This window comes from Semicossyphus pulcher, unplaced genomic scaffold, assembly GCF_022749685.1.
Source record: "Semicossyphus pulcher isolate SPU_LCO1_2020_fin unplaced genomic scaffold, fSemPul1.0.p SCAF_20, whole genome shotgun sequence".
Taxonomy (NCBI): domain Eukaryota; kingdom Metazoa; phylum Chordata; class Actinopteri; order Labriformes; family Labridae; genus Semicossyphus; species Semicossyphus pulcher.
The window spans coordinates 23,435,001-23,453,176 of record NW_027211694.1 but is presented as its reverse complement, the minus strand read 5'-3'; the positions used below and the strand labels follow the sequence as shown (position 1 = coordinate 23,453,176).

At 45.5% G+C, this 18,176-nt stretch overlaps 1 protein-coding gene across 1 annotated transcript in view; it reads left to right on the top strand.

Annotated features, from left to right (window-relative positions):
• Positions 1-18,176, top strand: part of large1 (LARGE xylosyl- and glucuronyltransferase 1) — a 59,740-nt gene that overhangs the window by 39,804 nt on the left and 1,760 nt on the right. The window contains exons 8-14 of the mRNA XM_069671263.1: positions 2,572-2,697; positions 5,235-5,390; positions 9,329-9,492; positions 12,519-12,797; positions 12,890-13,036; positions 14,933-15,128; positions 16,326-18,176. The exon at positions 16,326-18,176 is cut by the window's right edge and continues 1,760 nt beyond it. Coding sequence (XP_069527364.1) covers positions 2,572-2,697; positions 5,235-5,390; positions 9,329-9,492; positions 12,519-12,797; positions 12,890-13,036; positions 14,933-15,128; positions 16,326-16,523 — 1,266 coding nt within the window. The 3' untranslated portion in view covers positions 16,524-18,176. The remainder of the gene's footprint in view (positions 1-2,571; positions 2,698-5,234; positions 5,391-9,328; positions 9,493-12,518; positions 12,798-12,889; positions 13,037-14,932; positions 15,129-16,325) is intronic.

Genomic DNA, 18,176 nt, shown 5'->3' with positions numbered 1-18,176 from the left:
GATTTCAACATTTTATTATTGACCTTCAAAGCTTTCCATGACTACACCCCGAATCTCATCAAGGATGTGAAAAAGGAGGTTTTCCAATTCACCTTTTTGCAAAGCATAATGAAGTTGGAAGGAGAGGCTGTAATCCTCCAGACAATGTGAAGAAGAGGAAGAAGAAGACAAATATAAAGAAGAAGATTAAGAAGACAAAGACAAAGAAGACCCAGAAGAAGAGGATGAAGAAGAAGAAAAAGAAGAGAACAAAGACGAAGAAGAAGACGCAGAGGAAGACAAAGAAGAAGTAGCGGATGCAGAAGCATCGTGGACTCTAAGACACCTCCAGAGAAATGTAGAGCTGTTTGAGTTCCTGTGTCCCCTCCTGTGATCACCTTCATCACACGGTTTAAACTTCAGAGAAATCATCTTTTCTTCCAAATGTAGCTTGACAGTTAGAAGGAAACAAAACTAATGAGCTCATGAAATCTTCGTTCAGGCAAAGAGACGGAAGAACATCGAACAGTTGAACTGAAAGTCTGTTTTCGGTGCCACAAATGATCTTCAAGTTCCCGTCAGCAAACACAGGTGAGCTTCGGGGTTCGGCTCCTCCTTCCTGCTCCGTGAGCGTATCTGCCTCCTGAAGGTCATGCATAGGTTTTATCTCTGACCGTGCAGCGTTCCTTATCTTGCAGAGCGAGGGCAGACGGTGATGAAGACCTCGGTGAAGGGTCTCTCCATTATCTCGGAGCCGTTCAGCTCATCCAGATGAGAGGCGCGTTTATGAGAGTTTAATTAAACCTTCATTAAGTAAAGCTCCGCTAGGTGTGCAGTTTGTAGAATAAAGAGCTGTGGAAGTCGTTTGAGCATTTCATCTGCCGTCTGCCGTCTGAGCGCCTCACATGGACCGTCAGCCATCTTTATGGCAGCATCCATTACCAGGACGTGGAGCTTTATGTCTCCTGTGAGGCGCTGGAGTCGCTCTGACTCGCCTCTCTCCTGAAGTCTCTCACAGGAAACAAAAGTACATTTCCTCACCGCAGTGTGAAGTATTCATCTTTATGAGTGAGGAGAGTTCTACATTAGGATTTAATCTCGAACACCTGAGAGAGAACAAAGCACGAACAGAGCGGCTCGAGAGAGAGAGAGAGGAGGCTGTAACATCTGGAGAGGAAGTGTCACAGTGCTTCTCCCTCCTCGTGATCAAATAATGTCTTTTAATGACCTCTTAAACGTCTCAGAACAAATTCATGTGATCCCAAACTGTCGGCTGGATATCTGAGAAATACACAAACCTGGACATTTTTATTGATGCCGTAAGACAGAATCGTTCAGCAGTAAAACTAAAGTTGTTCTGATACCAGCACAAGTAATGCTGACACCAGATGTCAGCTTGGACCAATCAGACGTTTAAGCACCATTGAGGCGTTTCGTAAAACAACAAGATGGCCACCGAATGTTCTGAATCTGCTGTGGGCGGCACGGTGGTGCAGTGGTTAGCACTGTCGTCTCACAGTGAGAAGGTTCCTGGTTTGAATCCCAGTTCATACTGTGTGGAGTCCCCGTGCATGCGTGGGTTCCCTCCGGCTTCCTCCCACAGTCCAAACACATGCTCGTTAGCTTCATTATGAATCGCCCGTAGCTGTGAATGTGAGCGTGAGAGCTTCTCTGTGTGTCAGCCCTGTGATTGACTGACGATCAGTCCAGGTGTAACCCCGCCTCTCGCCCAATGACAGCTGGGATAGGCTCCAGCCCCCTGCGACCCTGAACAGCATAAGCGATGTGCAACGATGGATGGATGGGCTATTATGTCAGAATATCTTTGTGACTAAGTCACGTCATGCCAGATGTTTGTGTGTTTTTGCTGAACCAGAAGACAAATGAAAAACTGCATGTTGGAAGTAGCTACCTAGCCTAGCCTCATGCTAGCTTTGATCATAGCTTCCACAGCTGTTTCAGTCTGTGCTAGTCTAAAATCAAAAAAAGGAACTGAGAAGTTTGAGACTAATTCAAGTTTGCGAACTGATCTGACGATGTCGGCTGCTCGTCTTCAGTTGGGGGGGCTGTAATCCAGGAAAAAGATCGGGGTTCATTATGCATCTTTAGAAACACTCAGATGGTAATATAACGACAGAAACCCAAACTTAGTACAGAAGCATTCAGGATGGTAAAAGAGATTAATTAAAGTAAATGTACATGTAAATAAATGTTCCCGATCACTCCTTCTGTTCCTGCCGTCATCTTCCAAACTAAGACTCTCCGTCCTCTGCAGGCCGACCGATCTGTCGCCTCGTGTTTGTCTGATTAAACAAAAATACAACAATCATTTTAAAAGTGATAATAAGAATTGAAAGAGTAATTTCAGAAAGCGTGTGTGTTCAAAGGGACGCTCTCACTTTCTGTGCTGAGCTCCTTCAGGTGGTTTCAGATCCATGGAGAGATTTATTGCAGCTGTGTGTGGTCACTGATTAAACAGGTATCAGGGTCACATGAGACTGTGCGCGCTGCGCCCTGCAGATGATGAAACATAAGGCAAAGCAGACGGCTCACTGTGTGTGTTTTGTGCGTGTTTTGTGTGTGCGTCTGCAGGACATCTTCAACGCTGTGATCAAACAGAACCCGTTCCTGGTCCACCAGCTGCCGTGCTTCTGGAACGTCCAGCTGTCGGACCACACGCGCTCCGAGAAGTGCTACAAAGACGTGTCCGACCTGAAGGTGAGAGCTGTCCCCGCTGTGCACCAAGTCTGACGCTTCACACACACACACACACACACACACCAGGCCTGACCCGCATTCATCACAGACTTTAAACACACACACACACACACACACACGCAGAGTGACACACATTTATTCTATATCTGCATCATGGATTCTGTTGACCTTGAAAACTCAGGTTGTCTTACAGATTCCAGCAGCGTGTAAACACAGTTAGTGTCTGCGTGTGGTTTGACAGTAATACAGCATGTTTACTGTCAGCATGTGTGCCGTTATTAGACTTAGTGACCAGTCTTTAGATGATACACATTTAAGATGCTAACCAGGACGTCGGCGTGATTTTCTCTGACAGTGTTTTTAAAAGCTTCAGCATGGTTAATGTTCATGACACCTGCAGGTGTGTTTTCATGGCTCTGTCCCTGTCATTGCTCAGTATTAGCCTTTCAAATTAGTTGATATGAAATTAAAGCAATTAAATTAAAGTGCTCATTAAATTTTCATCCAGCAGACGCGACTCACAACGAGAGCAAACCAACAGCCGATGACAGAATAAAGGATGGTCGTAGACTCGTTCACAATAAGCGTCTAATAAAGAAAACATTAAATGATCAGGCTAATGATTCATCACAGCTGCTGGAAGCTGACTGCAGAAGCTGTGCTGCTTTTACTTTGAATTTTCTTGTCGCATTAAAATAATTAGCTATGAAACGACTGAAAGTACAAGATGTAATAATCAAAGTGCTACAGGAACATTGTCTTAAAGGTAATTTCTTCAGACATGAAATACTTTCATTAAAGGGATAGTTCAGTTTGTTAGAGTGGTTGTGTGAGGTGCTGATCAACAGTGAGTGTGTATGTACAGCTGATATCAGTCAGCACGGCGGCTGTTAGGAGAAGCAGGTCGGAGTTCATACACAGAAGCTAAGCTAAGCTAAGCTAGCTGCAGACGGGGTCAGGAGCAACACGAGTGCTTTAGCCACTTAAAGAGTCCTACATGTAAACAAACATTAAGTGTACGCTGTGTTTTAGCTTCACACGGACGTCAGACAGCTCTTTCCCTCTGCACTATATCTCACTCTGCACAGCGGCCCTGTATACCTACGCCTGCAGCGCACGGGATCACAACAGCGGCAGTGCAGACTGTTGTTTATTGTAATGAAAGATACTGAACGTAAACTCGAACAGAAACTGAGATAACCAAACAGACATTGCGGAACAGACAGAGTGCTTTTTGTCTGTGTGTGCACTCTGCCACACGCATGTCTTGTTGCTGGGTTGATGTGTCCGCTCACAAGTGTCATAAAGCACACAGTCGCTCTCCTGTCGTCAGTCTCCTGATTTCTGTTTGTTTCCAGAAATAAACACGACATTTACTGATTGTTATTTATTGTTGCCTCCTAAAACACCACCTCACAAACCCAAACTGTCCCTTTAAGGACGGCCTCACACAGACAGTTTACATAACACAGTAATGGTGAAGTTTGCAGGAGAGAACGAGCCCGCTCCTGCAGAAAAACACTGAGCCATAAAACATCTGAACAAAAGCAGTAAATGTGAGTGTGTGCATCATAAAGTGTGTGTCTGTGGGAGTGCAGGCTGAGGAGGACGCAGTGACGAGCAGGAGGAGCCGATGTTTAATTAAAAACTGGGTCGAACCTCGGTGACTCACTCTGCTGTTTCCTGCTGCACTTCAATAATAACATTTAAAAGATGGAAAAAATCTGAATGCGAGTTTAATAATTGAGTGAAAGTTTCAGAAGGTTTAATGTGCTGCCCATAAAAAACGTTATAAATATTAAATATTTCAGAAGAAAATAATGAAAAGACGAAAGAATTCAGAGAACGGCTCATTTTGTATTAACAGTTTGAACTCGCTCTGTTTGAAAAATGCTTCATTTGATCTGTTTTTTAAATCAGCTTTAATTCAAACATAGTTTTAAACATGTTTTATTTTCAATATTATCCAGATGGAGCTTTTAAAATGAAGCATTCATGCACTTTAATGTCGGTTAGCTTTCTGTTGTACTCAGCTGCTAACGAACAGGTGGACTGTGGTACTACATCAGCACTGAGCCAGGGGGGCGTGTCATTAAACCTGTCCAACAGAGCGATGTGAACATCTTCTCAGAGCAGCCACAGAAAGGCCGACGTACAGCTGGTAGAATAAAACTTAAATAAAACTTCTGCTAACTTGAAGTTACAGTTTGGATGTGAAGATAAAGACTTCAAACGTCTCCAAACGTTTGTGTAGTCACCTTGAAAGGGTTAAATCTTCCTGTTACACAGCTGCGTGTAGTTTGGGAGTGAAACACCAGAAATGTGAATAAAGAAGTTCACAGATATGTAGGAGTGAATGTTTACGTTGTTTGTTCTTCTCTTAAAGTCACTTTTTTAGGGTTCATCTAAGAATACTTTGATTGTTTGTCTGCAGTGTTTGCTTGGTTGTAGATTATAGGACTGCAGTTTGTGCTCTGTGCGTTATAATATAATAATTTGTGCACGACAGTAACAGCGTTTGTCTCCGTGGTTTTCAGGTGATTCACTGGAATTCTCCCAAGAAGCTGCGAGTGAAGAACAAGCACGTGGAGTTTTTCAGGAACCTCTACCTGACCTTCCTGGAGTACGACGGGAACCTGCTGAGACGAGAGCTGTTCGGGTGTCCCAGCGAGGCCGACCACAACAGTGAGAACGTAGGTGCAGCTCGTTCTGTGGTTCTCGTGTGTGCTGAGTGATGACGATGTAAACCGTGCTGGTAAAATAGTGTTCAGTGAAAACCTTCAGTTTCTGCAACAATTACACGAATCACAAGACAACTGATCTCAGTTCACTCGGACCCGAGTGCTGACAAAACCATGATTCAGATTTGTGTCCATATCGTATCCGAACAGTGAAACGTTTCACTGCTTACATAAAAAATAAAACAAACATATATCAAATGCTGAATCAGGAAAATCTCTGTATGCAGATACCTCTTTGTCCTGGTGTTCTCTCCCTTACAAAGACTCAGACGCGCTCAGCCCAGTCTGCAGCTGGAAGCTGAACCAGTCCCCAGTTAAGAACGACGTTCTCAGCCGTGAGTCTCTCCAGCCTCCAGAACTTTAAGAACCATCTGAGAGAAGCAGCTGGAAACAGAAGCAGCAGTTTCCTCCGTCCCAGTAGGACGCGTCTCTGCACGATGTGTTTCTAAAAACTGCTGCTACTTACGTTTCCTGTGGATAATGTGATGCTTGCACATATTTTCATCATTATTTTCTAAATATATTTACCATCATTACAGTGTTTGGTCCTGATCTGTGCCTTGTTATTTCCCCTGCGACCCTCAGCTCCTAAATATGCTTTTATTGTTAGTATGTTTTTAGTGCTTTCCTTTGATCCTAGCTTTTCAAACTGTTGTTGTTTTAATGTTGTAGAAACAGAAGTTTGATCCTCTTCATGTCCTTTACATTTGGCAGAATGGACCTAAAGTAGGCCTCATAAAAACACATGCAAAACGATGCATATGTCTGCAGATGCAGCGTCCAGACAGACACAGAAGCTGTCCACGTTTTCTGAGGACAAAACTACGTTTTCTGTCTATAACGTTGATTTATGAAGCTTTAATTTTGTGCTGCTGAAACACCTGCACCATTGTCTCCATGGTGGACTTTATAAGGATATAAACTGTACCAAACAGTTGTGATTCTGTGGATGCTGGAGACCCTTGGAGACGCTCTCACAGTCCTGACCGCTGTCTGCGTGATGGAGCCTCCTGTCAGCTGAGCTTGATGCCTCATTTCCATCTTTGTGGGAGGAACATGTTGGAGGGAGGCGTTAATGAGGTGAACCAGGGTCCAGTGGATTCAGTCTGTCCATCAAACTCTGCGAGCGACCGGGGAGAACACACACACACACACACACACACACACACACACACACACACTCTCCCTGCACACCTCAGACTTTAAACCTCAGAGTTAACCATCCAACAGAAAACGTCTCGCCGCCCGTTTACCTTTTCATGACGGGTTTCAAACAACATAATTGTGCTTCCTGCTGGTCTGTGGGGAGCCGTGTGTTTGGATGCAGAGACGGGCTGCTGCTCTCAGCAGGTAAATGCTGTGTTGTGTCACCTTTGACTCTACCTGTGATTGTCCATTTGGGGCTCCAGTGTGTGTCGAACACAGGTGCTGCCACTTTCATGTCTGTTCCTTTTGTTTCCTAACTGCACTGTTTACAGAGAGAGAGCGGGCTTCTTGACTGGCTGATTGCAGACTTCAGGAGGAGTCAGTCATGTGTCAGCCCGTCTGAACGTCCTCCTTTCAAACACTTGACTGTGAGGGGGAAAGCTCGGGCGGTTTCAGGAGCCACTGTATTGTTTTAATGCTTGTGTGAAGCCTTTCAGAAGCTGGTCTGTCTCATTAAAAGATCTTTGTTCTAATTCAGGCGATGTTAATATAAGAGTTTTATATAACGCTTATCATCACATGCGACCACCCATTTTTTTCACCCTCTAATTTTCTGGACTGTTTTAAAGCCTCGAGCAGTTTGGCCTTCTCCATCTGGAGTTTTTGGCTGGAAGGGACCATAACGAAGAATACTTCCTGAAGAAAAGAGAAAAGGCCTCAACACTGAACAAACCGTTTAACTGTTGGCAGTGGTAGCAACCTGTCAATCACAGTTAGCCATGCCTCAGTCTAGAACCCATCGAGCGATGGTCAACTGTTCAGGGCTTCCTGTGTAGCCAGCGGTTAGAGACAAAGACTTCCTCCTCAGTGCGCTGCATTTACAGTCCAATTAGCAACTAAGAGATGAGACTGGAGCTGGAGTTGAGAGACGACATCCAGGGCATGTCTCTGACGTTCTCATGGTGATTCAAAGCTTACTCCAAAAGGAAACTTCAGCCAGGTCCAGATGCCTCCTGGATTCAGCTGTGTTCATCTACGAGCAGACTGTTAGCTGCACCAGCATGCAGATGTGTGTTTATAGAGATTAATAAAAATGATGACCACCAATGGGAGCTCTCCACACAGGCTGCAATCGAAGCTGCTGATACGTGATTGGTCAATACTACTTGGGCTACAAAGGGAAACCAGAACACTCTCCATGAAGCCAGTCTCAGGCCAGCAGACTCTGGATTACAGATTTGTATTCCCATGACCTTAATGTCAGAGCGCTAACTGTTGCTAGATTATACAGGTTGTTTGGCAGCAGCTCTCGACCTGGAAATCGTACCCTCCAAACACGAGTCTAGCTAGGCGTCACGTCCCGCCAGGATTAGTTTCTGTCCGCCATTGTTGTTGACAAAGTTGTGATCAGGAGTCCCGCCCCTTCTTGATTTTGATTGGTCAGTGAGGAAGAAGTGACATCGACGAGTGCATCGGTGTTCCATTAGTTGAGCTATTTTCACCTGAGAGGGCTGTGAGCTCAGCGACAGACAACAACCAGCTGATGCTGAGCGCGTCTTTGAGCTGAAAGCGCTGAACTTCATTAGTTTTGCTGTAAGCTGACACCAGCCTTTAATCGTGCCCTGGTTTATGGTCTGTTGACTTTAAGTGGGACCAGCATAATTCATCCAGTCAAAACTGCAACATTACAATGAAACAAAGCACCAAATCTGTAGGAAGAGAAAGAGGTCGTTCCAGACGGCATTGGAGCGTGTGCATCCACATCACACTTTGACCTCACACCTGGTTGGGCCGCACGTTGTCTGACCCGGTCTGTCTGAAGCTCTGTAAGGTCTGGACACACCCCTCGAAGTTTTGTGTTGATGCTTCGCTCAGCTTTAAACCCACTGAAGGTCGGCGTGGTCAGGACTTTTATGGGTCCAGCCTCTGTAGGATTCTTTAAGTGTCAGCTCTGCGGTCAGTTAATCTCATTATAATTTCCCATCATGGTGTGCCAGAGCCCCTTTTTTGCCAACACTCAATCCTAATGTGTCCTTTACTCAGGAAATAGTTTGCTCACTCAATTTTTCAGAGTTTGAGCAGCGATTTAAATCCCATTAAAGTGATGATTAGACTAATGAAGCCACTGAGGGATTGGCTCCTGCAGCACATTGCAGACCGGGCTCCTTCAGGGCCACGGTGCCACTGCAGCCCACTCACTCACTGCAGAGCCGCTAATCAGGCTGCTCCGAGCAGAGCGACGCCACGGAGCGACGCCGCGGAGCGACGCCTGTTCTGACCGCCTTCAGCTCTGCGCCCCAAAACAGAAACAAGTGGCTGTGTTCAGAGCTCATCTTCACCTCACCTGAAAACTGCCGTTCATTCATACTTTGGTTGATGGGTTTACTCTAATGCCGCATCACTTTACAGTATGATAACGCTGCACAGAAGACTCGAGTTCAGAGGTCTTCACAGGCCAAAAATGACCTGGGAAACTGGGTCCAAGGTCCGTCAGATCTAATGAAATGTCGCACAGACGAGTGTCAGATGAGGATCTGTCCGTGAAGTGTCCGTAGAGTCCGATAAGAGTCGTGTAAATAATAATACTAACTTAATAAAGAAGCTGTTCTTGTGGTGCGAGCTTTAAATCTGGCTGGAGCGCAGCGTCTCAGAAAGTTTCCCGCTCTCCTCGGGCCCTTGACGGCGTGTAGAACCTTCTGCTCCTTAAATGTCTCACTGTTGGCGTCCCTCTCTTCTGCCTGCAGCTCCAGAAAACTCTCTCCGAGCTGGACGAAGACGATCCGTGCTACGAGTTCCGCCGAGAGCGATTCACCGTCCACCGAACACACCTCTACTTCCTGCACTACGAGTACGAGCCGTCCTCTGACAACAGCGACGTCACTCTGGTGGCCCAGCTCTCCATGGACAGGTAACCTTCTGCTCCCACAGGATCAGTCGCTCTGCAGGGTTCTCAGCCTCTCAGAAAAGAAGTGAAGATTATTTTATAAGATATCTCTCTGATGTAAATATCGTGGTAACTACATAGATTAAAGATGATTAATGAACACAACACATCAGAGAGACTTGTCTCTGCTGCAGCCGCCTTAATCCCGTCTTCTGACTCAGTTGGTCGGTAGATTAAATGTCTGGAAGCAGCCTCTCCTCTCGTCTCTCTGAGTTATTGCTGCTGTAACGATGGTTAAGGAGGCGCTGAATAAAGTCTGGACTGGTTGTTAAATATGTGTTGAATCTCTGCAGTAATTGAAGTGACAGGACAGAGATGTAATGTAAATGCCTCCTGTTGCTGAGATACAAAAACAGACTTCCTCAAATCTGTTCTCTTCTGATAACTGAGCCGTAAGTCTGTAAGCCTTCCCTCTTTGTTTTCTTATTAATATGTTACCACAGTTTAATTCTGTGTTGTTGTGACAACCCAATGTTCCCTCGGTGATCATTAAGCTCTGTCGTTATTTTAGGTAATGTGCAGAAAGAGGAATAAGACGGAACGTGAGCTGTAACGAATGGAGACGCTGGTTCGTCCATTTGTTCTCAGCGCGGTTTAATCTGAGCTTTCAGAAAAAGACTTTCAGAGTTTGTCGTTTAACGGCAGAGGATGCTGCTGCTCTGCATCACTTCCCACAAGCATTCCTATTGTGCCAGGACGTACAAACCTTCCATACAAGATGATCATAATACAATGCTGTTGAATTTGCAGCGCACGTTCTGGTTCCCAGGATAATAAACCTTTTGTTTAAGTGACCCGATGGTACGTTAAGTCACCCTGAGGACAAGCAACACTTTGTTTTAATGTTGTCAGTGTGCTGTGTCTTCTGCTCAGCAATATATTATCATGTAGTGTGCGTAATAAACGCTGCTGCCTCTAGGGGCTGCAAGCTGGCTTCAGCCTTTGTCTTGTTTTAATGAGGCCCACGGTGGCTCTGCGGGGGGAAACACTGGCATACTGCAGATCTAAAACAGCGTCAGACATCCAGCAAATAACACAACTGCACCTTCAGATGGAATACCAGATGAAGTGTGGAGTTACTGGAGTGGGAAGTCTGCAGAGGAATGGGAACGGGGAGGAGGGAAGGAGACAAACGGCAAAACACTGTTTTACAGATCAGTGCAGGAAAGTGAACATTGACATGTATGAGTTTACTCCCCGTCTCCGGCATCCCGACTGTACAGCAGATTTCTTCTTCACATGCAGAGTGAATGTGTATGAAGCTCAGTCTCCTGCTAAGGCTGCCTGTCTCTTTATGTAACAAAGATAAAACAAACATCAGCAAATCACACTTTCATATCGTGTCCAAGACTGAGTGACTCATTATTCCATATCTCCACCGAATGTAATCAGAGCTGTAGGCAACAAACGCTCGTCGTCAGGGTTATGTTGTGTGACATGTCTCATATTTCAAAGTCAAACAGGAACAGATGCAGCAGGAAGCAGCAGGAAGCAGCAGGAAGCAGCTGCAGGGCTCAACACTTTGTTTAAAATCATCCCGTTTTAGCCGGATGAATAAAAACCATCCACAAGAACACGATGGTTTCATCTTAGAGGGACACGCTGCCCGCTCTGCTATTTATGAGACGTTTCATGAGACTCACGAGCTTTTAAAGTTGAGATGTTTCTGTACAGATGTTTAAAGTGTTGTTAACATCTCGTGTTCATGTTAGAATCTTGTTTGGCCAAATTAGTATCTTAGTTTGTTGCTGCACCAGTTATCATGTGTTCACTCGCTGGTATCTTGTTCCAGAAGTTAGTATCTTGTTTACTCTATGTTGTTTTCACAAGTTATAATTGTGTTCACTTGTTGGTATTTTATTTACACAAATGAATATCTTGTTCACACAAGTAAGTATCTTATTATCTTGTTTGCACAAGTGTGTATGATCCGTGAACTGGTTCGTATCTCTTTTACCCTATAAGTATCTTGTTTCCACAAGCTAATGTCTTGTTTGCAGAATTCAGTATTTTGTTAGCATTACCGAGTATGTTGTGGCCCATGATCTTGCGTTCACTAGCTAGTATCTTGTTCCACAAAGATAGTGTGTTGTTTGAACGACTTAATATTTTGTCGGCACAAGTTAGTATGTTGTAACGACTTGTTAGTATCTTGTTTGCTAATGTTTGTTGTCCTAAGTTAATATGTTGGTGGTACAAGTTAGTATGTTAGTATCTTGTTTTCACAAGTTTTAATTATGTTAGCTTGTTATGATTTTATTTGCACAAGTTAATATCTTGTTTGCACGTTCCTTGCAGTGGTTAATGTGTAATTTTCACATTTTACTATCTCGTTTGCAGAGGTCAGTAGTTTGTTCACACTGGTTAGTATGTTGTGACCCACGAGTTATCTTGTCTTCACTTTACTCTTTGTTTGGCCAGTTTGTACGTTGTTGGCAGAGGTGATTTTCTTGTGTTCACATGTTAAAATGTTGTTTGTAAAAGTTTGTATCTTGTGCTCACGTGATTATCTTGTTTCCAAAGTGAGTGTCTTGTGTGCACAACTGAGTACCTTTTTCATACAAATGAGTATCTTGTTTGCACAAGTTATCTTGTTGATATTATAATATCTTGTTTGCAGAACTTTGCAGTGTTTTGTTGTCACTGGTCAGAATGTTGTGGCCAATGAGTAATCTTGTGTTCAGGTTTGTATATTGTGTTCACATGTTAAAATGTTGTTTGTATCTTGTATTCACATGTTGGTATCTTGTTCGCACATGTTAGTGTGGTTTCTGCAGATGTTAAATTGTGTTAAGGAGTTGCTATCTTGTTTGCCAAAGTGAGATTCTTGAGTGCAAAACTAAGTAGCAAGATGCAAACAAGTATCTTGTTGTATCTTGTTGCATCTTGTTTGCATCGTCACTTTAGTTTCTTAGTTTTAATGTGCACCGTCGTGTCTTACATTCATATATTTGTGTGATGTCACCCTCCCTCTGCCCCGCCCCCTGCAGGCTCCAGATGTTGGAGGCCATCTGTAAGCACTGGGAGGGCCCCATCAGCCTGGCCCTGTACCTGTCCGACGCCGAGGCTCAGCAGTTCCTGCGCTACGCTCAGGGCTCTGAGGTGCTGATGAGCCGCGGGAACGTCGGGTATCACATCGTCTACAAAGAGGGACAGTTCTACCCCGTCAACCTGCTGAGGAATGTGGCCATGCGGCAGGTCAACACGCCCTACATGTTCCTGTCGGACATCGACTTCCTGCCCATGTACGGCCTCTATGAGTACCTCAGGTAAGACGTCGAACATGAATCACATGGATGGACTTTAGATCTTATAAAGAACAGATTATACTCAGCCTGTAACCTAATGTGTGTGTCTGCAGGAAGTCCGTGGTGCAGCTGGACATGTCCAACTCAAAGAAAGCTCTGGTGGTCCCAGCCTTTGAGACGCTGAGATATCGCCTGTCTTACCCGAAGTCCAAAGCTGAGCTGCTCTCTCAGCTGGACATGGGGACGCTCTTTACCTTCAGGTGAACCGGCGTCTCTGTTTCTACAGCAATGTTCAGTACAGCAGCATGTCTGTGGTGGGAGATGTGTAAATCAGGAGTATTGATTCATCCATGAATTCATTCATTAACCCGGATCTCTACTGAATCCTCTGGAGCTCAATTAGACAGACTCACTTTAACTTTTGCTGAGCACATAGATATGATAAAACGGAGAAAAGATAATAAGCAATTAAAATGATGGACAACTGCATTGATGTAAAATTTAATTGTCTAGATAAACATTTGAAACGGGCCTACGTACGCAGCTTCAGTGGAGAGAACACGCAGCAGACAGACAGAGCAGCAGAACATCTAGAACACATGTTCTACAGTCGGTGTTTCTTGACCCTGTGTAAAGATGTTAATGACGGGTGCTGTGGTTAGTGTTGTACTGGAGCACATCACATTGTAAATATGTCTCTAATATTCTGCCTCACTGATGCTTGTGAATGAGGTGAGCAACACATAAAAAACACGTCTCAGTTTCATGTCGTACACTTCAACACTCGAAGAACAACAGCAGTGATACACACGGTCAGAGTCGACCTCCTCGGGCCTTCTGTTAACTGCAACAACTCTGTGTGTCTGGGTATCTATTCAGAACTAAGATTTATGTCAAACAAGACGACGTATGTGGCTGACAGCATCAGGTCAATGTGCGCTTTGTGGGCAATGTGTCCTTATGAGGCCGATGACACGCTGCAGACGCAGGTGAGGACAGCGGACACGAGCAGCAGAGGAGCAGCCCCGCCTACTCCCCGAGCAAAGTATCCAGAGCCGCATAGAGAGAGAGTCGCGTCAGTGGAGGTCCAACATGCTCCATGATCCACCATTGGGATGTACATTTGTAGAAATATCAAATGTTTAGAGTGAATAACATCATCAATAATATCATGAAAACATCTGTTTGGAATCAAAAAGCGTTTTAGGAGTAAACCATTGACAAGAGAGAAACGTGTTGTTGTTGTTGTGAGCTGTCTCTGGATCCGGCCCAAAGTTAAACTGGTTCTTCTTTGGCTCCCAGCTCACAGACAGTCAGCAGGTAGTTTCTTATGTAATCCATCAGACAGAAGAAAAGATATGAGGACCATGGCGAAGATGATGGATACCTGATTTATGGGAAACAAAATCAACATAATTAAAAAAATAAAACATCTTTGATTTATTTTTTCTCAATTCTGGAACTAAAACTGGTCCAAACTCGGAAGCAGCCAAGGCGCACATTAGGGAGAGTAAAACTGCATTTGCCAAATTGTTCGTCAAACATCACAGAATGATCTCCGAACAAATATTCCACAAACTGAGTTTTAAAGACGAGCTTTCAAAGAAGTCTGTGGACACAGTCTCACCTGCAGAGCTCCGTCATCAGGGGAGGAAGAGGGATGTGTCTGTAATATAAACGTGCATCATACACATACATATCTCTCATAACAAACAGCTACAGTATCGTGTGTTTCTATCATCAGCACACACTGAAGCACACACACTGGAGGCAGCGACAGAGTGGTCTGATGTCTGTTGTATGAAGGTGTTTATTTTCTGCTGCGCGGTCACGCTGCCTCCCGTCACACTCGCTTCTCTTCGCTCGCCTACAATTTTCCGTCGGTAAAAGCCTCTTTTATCTCGGCGGTTGGTGGAGACAGAATGTTATAATGGCACGGACAGAAAAAGAGACAACACAAGTTTTTCCCATCAGGAGTGAGTCGGTCCTCAGTGTGAGGTGAACAGACGCTCTGTAAGTCCAGACTCTGACACCTCCGGAGGTTCGTAATCAAAGAGCCTCCTGATATTCCACCAACGATAAATCACACTTTCTCTCCGTGTCGGAGTTCAAACTGCTTCCATCAACAGCTTGATGAAACCTCTCTCTCGCTGCAGGTACCACGTGTGGACGAAAGGCCACGCACCCACCAACTTTGCCAAGTGGCGGACGGCCACCACACCCTACAGGGTGCAGTGGGAGGCCGACTTTGAGCCCTACGTCATGGTGAGGAGGGACAGCCCCGAGTACGACCGCCGCTTCGTGGGCTTCGGCTGGAACAAGGTGGCTCACATCATGGAGCTTGACGCACAGGTAACAGCATCTACTCTCTGTACCTGTCTTTACCTATTAACTCTGTGGCGTCTGCAGTTTGTAAAAGACTAGCTCAGAGTTTTAAAGTGACGCTGCACCAGCAGAAGTCACATGTTTTAATTTAATAAGGTTTTATTATAAAGGCGTCATTAGACTGTCTGAGGTCAGGTTTTAATGAAGGACTCGATATCTGTCCTTTCAGTGACCTATTCAGTGAAATGCCAGTTTATAATGAAAGAGCGCCTGATGAAAAGGAAGTGCCTCACTTATCTTGTCAAAGCAAAGTGATTAAAAAGTCTCAGTTCTTAATTTCTTTGAGTTTGGCAGTGATGGAAAACGACTCCTATCGCTGCAGCTGCTCCAAATAATATTTAATACATTAGCAAAGATCCAGTTTGTACATTTGATGTCAGAGTGGACGTTCATACAGATAAAAGGAACTGTGTGTCTCCTTCTGTGTGTAATCTCGTGAGTGTTTGGGGGGCGGGGATGTATTTGGTAATGTTTGTGTCTTCCTAACTTTTTATTATGTTACTGACCTGCTCAGACGGCGGGCGGAAAACAGCAATTTGCTAAAACCCGGTGCATCCATCTCTCCTTGTTTTATTTAAGATTAATGTTCTTTGTGCGTCGCCATCGCTCAAATATAGATTGTTAAAATTTTTAGCATCTTTCAGCTCAAATTTTCCATCCACAAACTTTGCACTCTTTTCTTTATAAGCAAAAAACTATAACCTGAAGTCAGTGCAGAAGTTTGTCCATAACGTGGTGATAACAGGCAGAGAAAGCATCGCCGGGGAAACGGTTCAAAGAGTAGACGTGGAGATATTTACTGGGACCAGTTAAACAGGGTTCTGCAGATTGTGGTGGCAGATGGGTTGAACTTGCAGAGTGTTGATTGTGTTTCATAAACATCCGAAAACTTTGGCGACATCAGACAAACATGCAAAACTTATGGATCCATTCATGACCATTTTTTGTTATCGTGTTGAGGACCGGGAAGTTCTGGGAGCTTCCTGAGAGAAAGACAATAATTGGAGGGTGCAGGGAGATCGTCTTCTTTGGTATGAGCCTTTGTAGAGTGTTGACAGGTCGTAGTTTCTTTAAATCAATGGTAACAGTTCTCTGTGCGAGCCTGATCAGGCACCAGGTGCCGTCCACACCTCAACACCTCCCCGTCTTCTTCTCTCCCTGCAGGAGTACGAGTTTGTGGTTCTGCCCAACGCCTACATGATCCACATGCCTCACGCTCCGAGCTTCGACATCACCAAGTTCCGCTCCAACAAGCAGTACCGGGTCTGCCTCAAGACTCTGAAGGAGGAGTTCCAGCAGAACATGTCGCGGCGCTACGGCTTCGCCGCGCTCAAATACATGACGGCCGAGAACAACAGCTAGCCACCACTGCAGACCCCCACAACCCCCGCCCTGAACTACTGACTCACCCAACAGGCGGGGGAGGAGGGGGGGACAGGAAACAGGGACAGCCCAGGGAGGCTAACGGGGTGATTTGAGACTCCCTCAGACTCTGGGAGAACGTTTGACCCTCATGTGGGACTGTGAGGGTCTTTGTGTTCAATCTGCTGTGGATGGGAGGGACGATCAGGAGGAGGTCTCTCCCATCAGGATGTTAAAGCTGTGAAAGACGACAAAAATGACTGCTAGGCCCGGACCTGGACCTGAAACCAGACCTGGAGCCGGGCTCTGTGGGCCCCGAGCTCCGGCCCTGAAGTCTGACTGACAGCAGGCAGAGAAAAAGACATTTGAATGCCTCGCCATATTTGTAAGAGCAGTGACAGAGCAGAGGGCTGGGTGTAACATTATGTATGAGTGTGTGTGTGTGTGTGTGTGTGTGTGTGTGTGTGTGTGTGCGCAGGTAGATTGAAAGTGTGACTGTGTGTGTGTGTGTGTGTGTGTGTGTGTGTGTGTGTGTGTGTGCGCAGGTAGATTGAAAGTGTGACTGTGTGTGTGTGTGTGTGTGTGTGTGTGTGTGTGTGTGTGTGTGTGTGTGTGCGTGCTCCTCCAGGACAGCGTTTAGCTAAAAGCTGAGGATGTGAAACATTTCGAGCTTTCGTTCTGAGCAGCGGCGGCAGTTTGATTGACAGCTCACCCCGACTCGAATGCAAATCGTCGGCAGGCGGCGAGATAAGACAAAGCGGTAAACACGTCCACACAGATTTACAGAATCTCATTGTGACGAGCGACACGCACACACACACACACACACGCTCAGATATGGTGGCAAGCGGCCAGACAGCGACCATCTGCTGCTGCTTCATTTGTTTGATGGCTGATACACATCAGAATAAGTCGTCAGGAGGGAAGTTAAGTGCAGGGAGGCTGGAGGTCGTCACAGTTCTTTTCCACTGTTTGAATCTGACAGCAGCTGGTGCAGTGTGATTTTATTTCTGTGTGTGTGTGTGTGTGTGTGTGTGTGTGTGTGTGTGTGTGTGTGTGTGTGTGTGTGTTTTAACAGGATGCCATGAGGTCTGCACAAACACAGGTTCTGTCGGTGTGTGACGCTGCAGGAGGAGAAGGCACTGAGCTCACCGTTTACTCGTCCCTCCAACAATCAGTGTTATTTATCAGTGTGTTTACAGTCCTGGTGGGCGGAGCAGGGAGGGGCGGGGTCTCCTCCATCAGGAGCATCTGAGGAGGACACGAAGGAGAGTTTAAACTGTGAAAATCAGCGGCGGACAGTCACAGACACTCCCTCTCTCTCCCTCTCTCTCTCTCTCTCTCTCTCTCTCTCTCTCTCTCTCTCTCTCACTCTGTCTTTAGATTTACACCGTTATTGTGACGTCCAATAGAAACGCAGCGTTGTGTTCCTCCACACACCGCGGGGCTGGTTGAGGGGATCCTGATTCGGCCTGTTGCAGTGAGGGAATGTCTCCTGTCCTTGTTTAGGCTGGCTCAACAGCCCAGTATGCCTTCATCCGTCCTGGTTTTAGTGCTCTGCAGATGATCTAAATGGAACCAGCCAGTCCACCGGACGCCAGATGCTGCATAACAGCAGCTGTAAGTTTTCATGGCTGTCTGGCGACTCGTGCA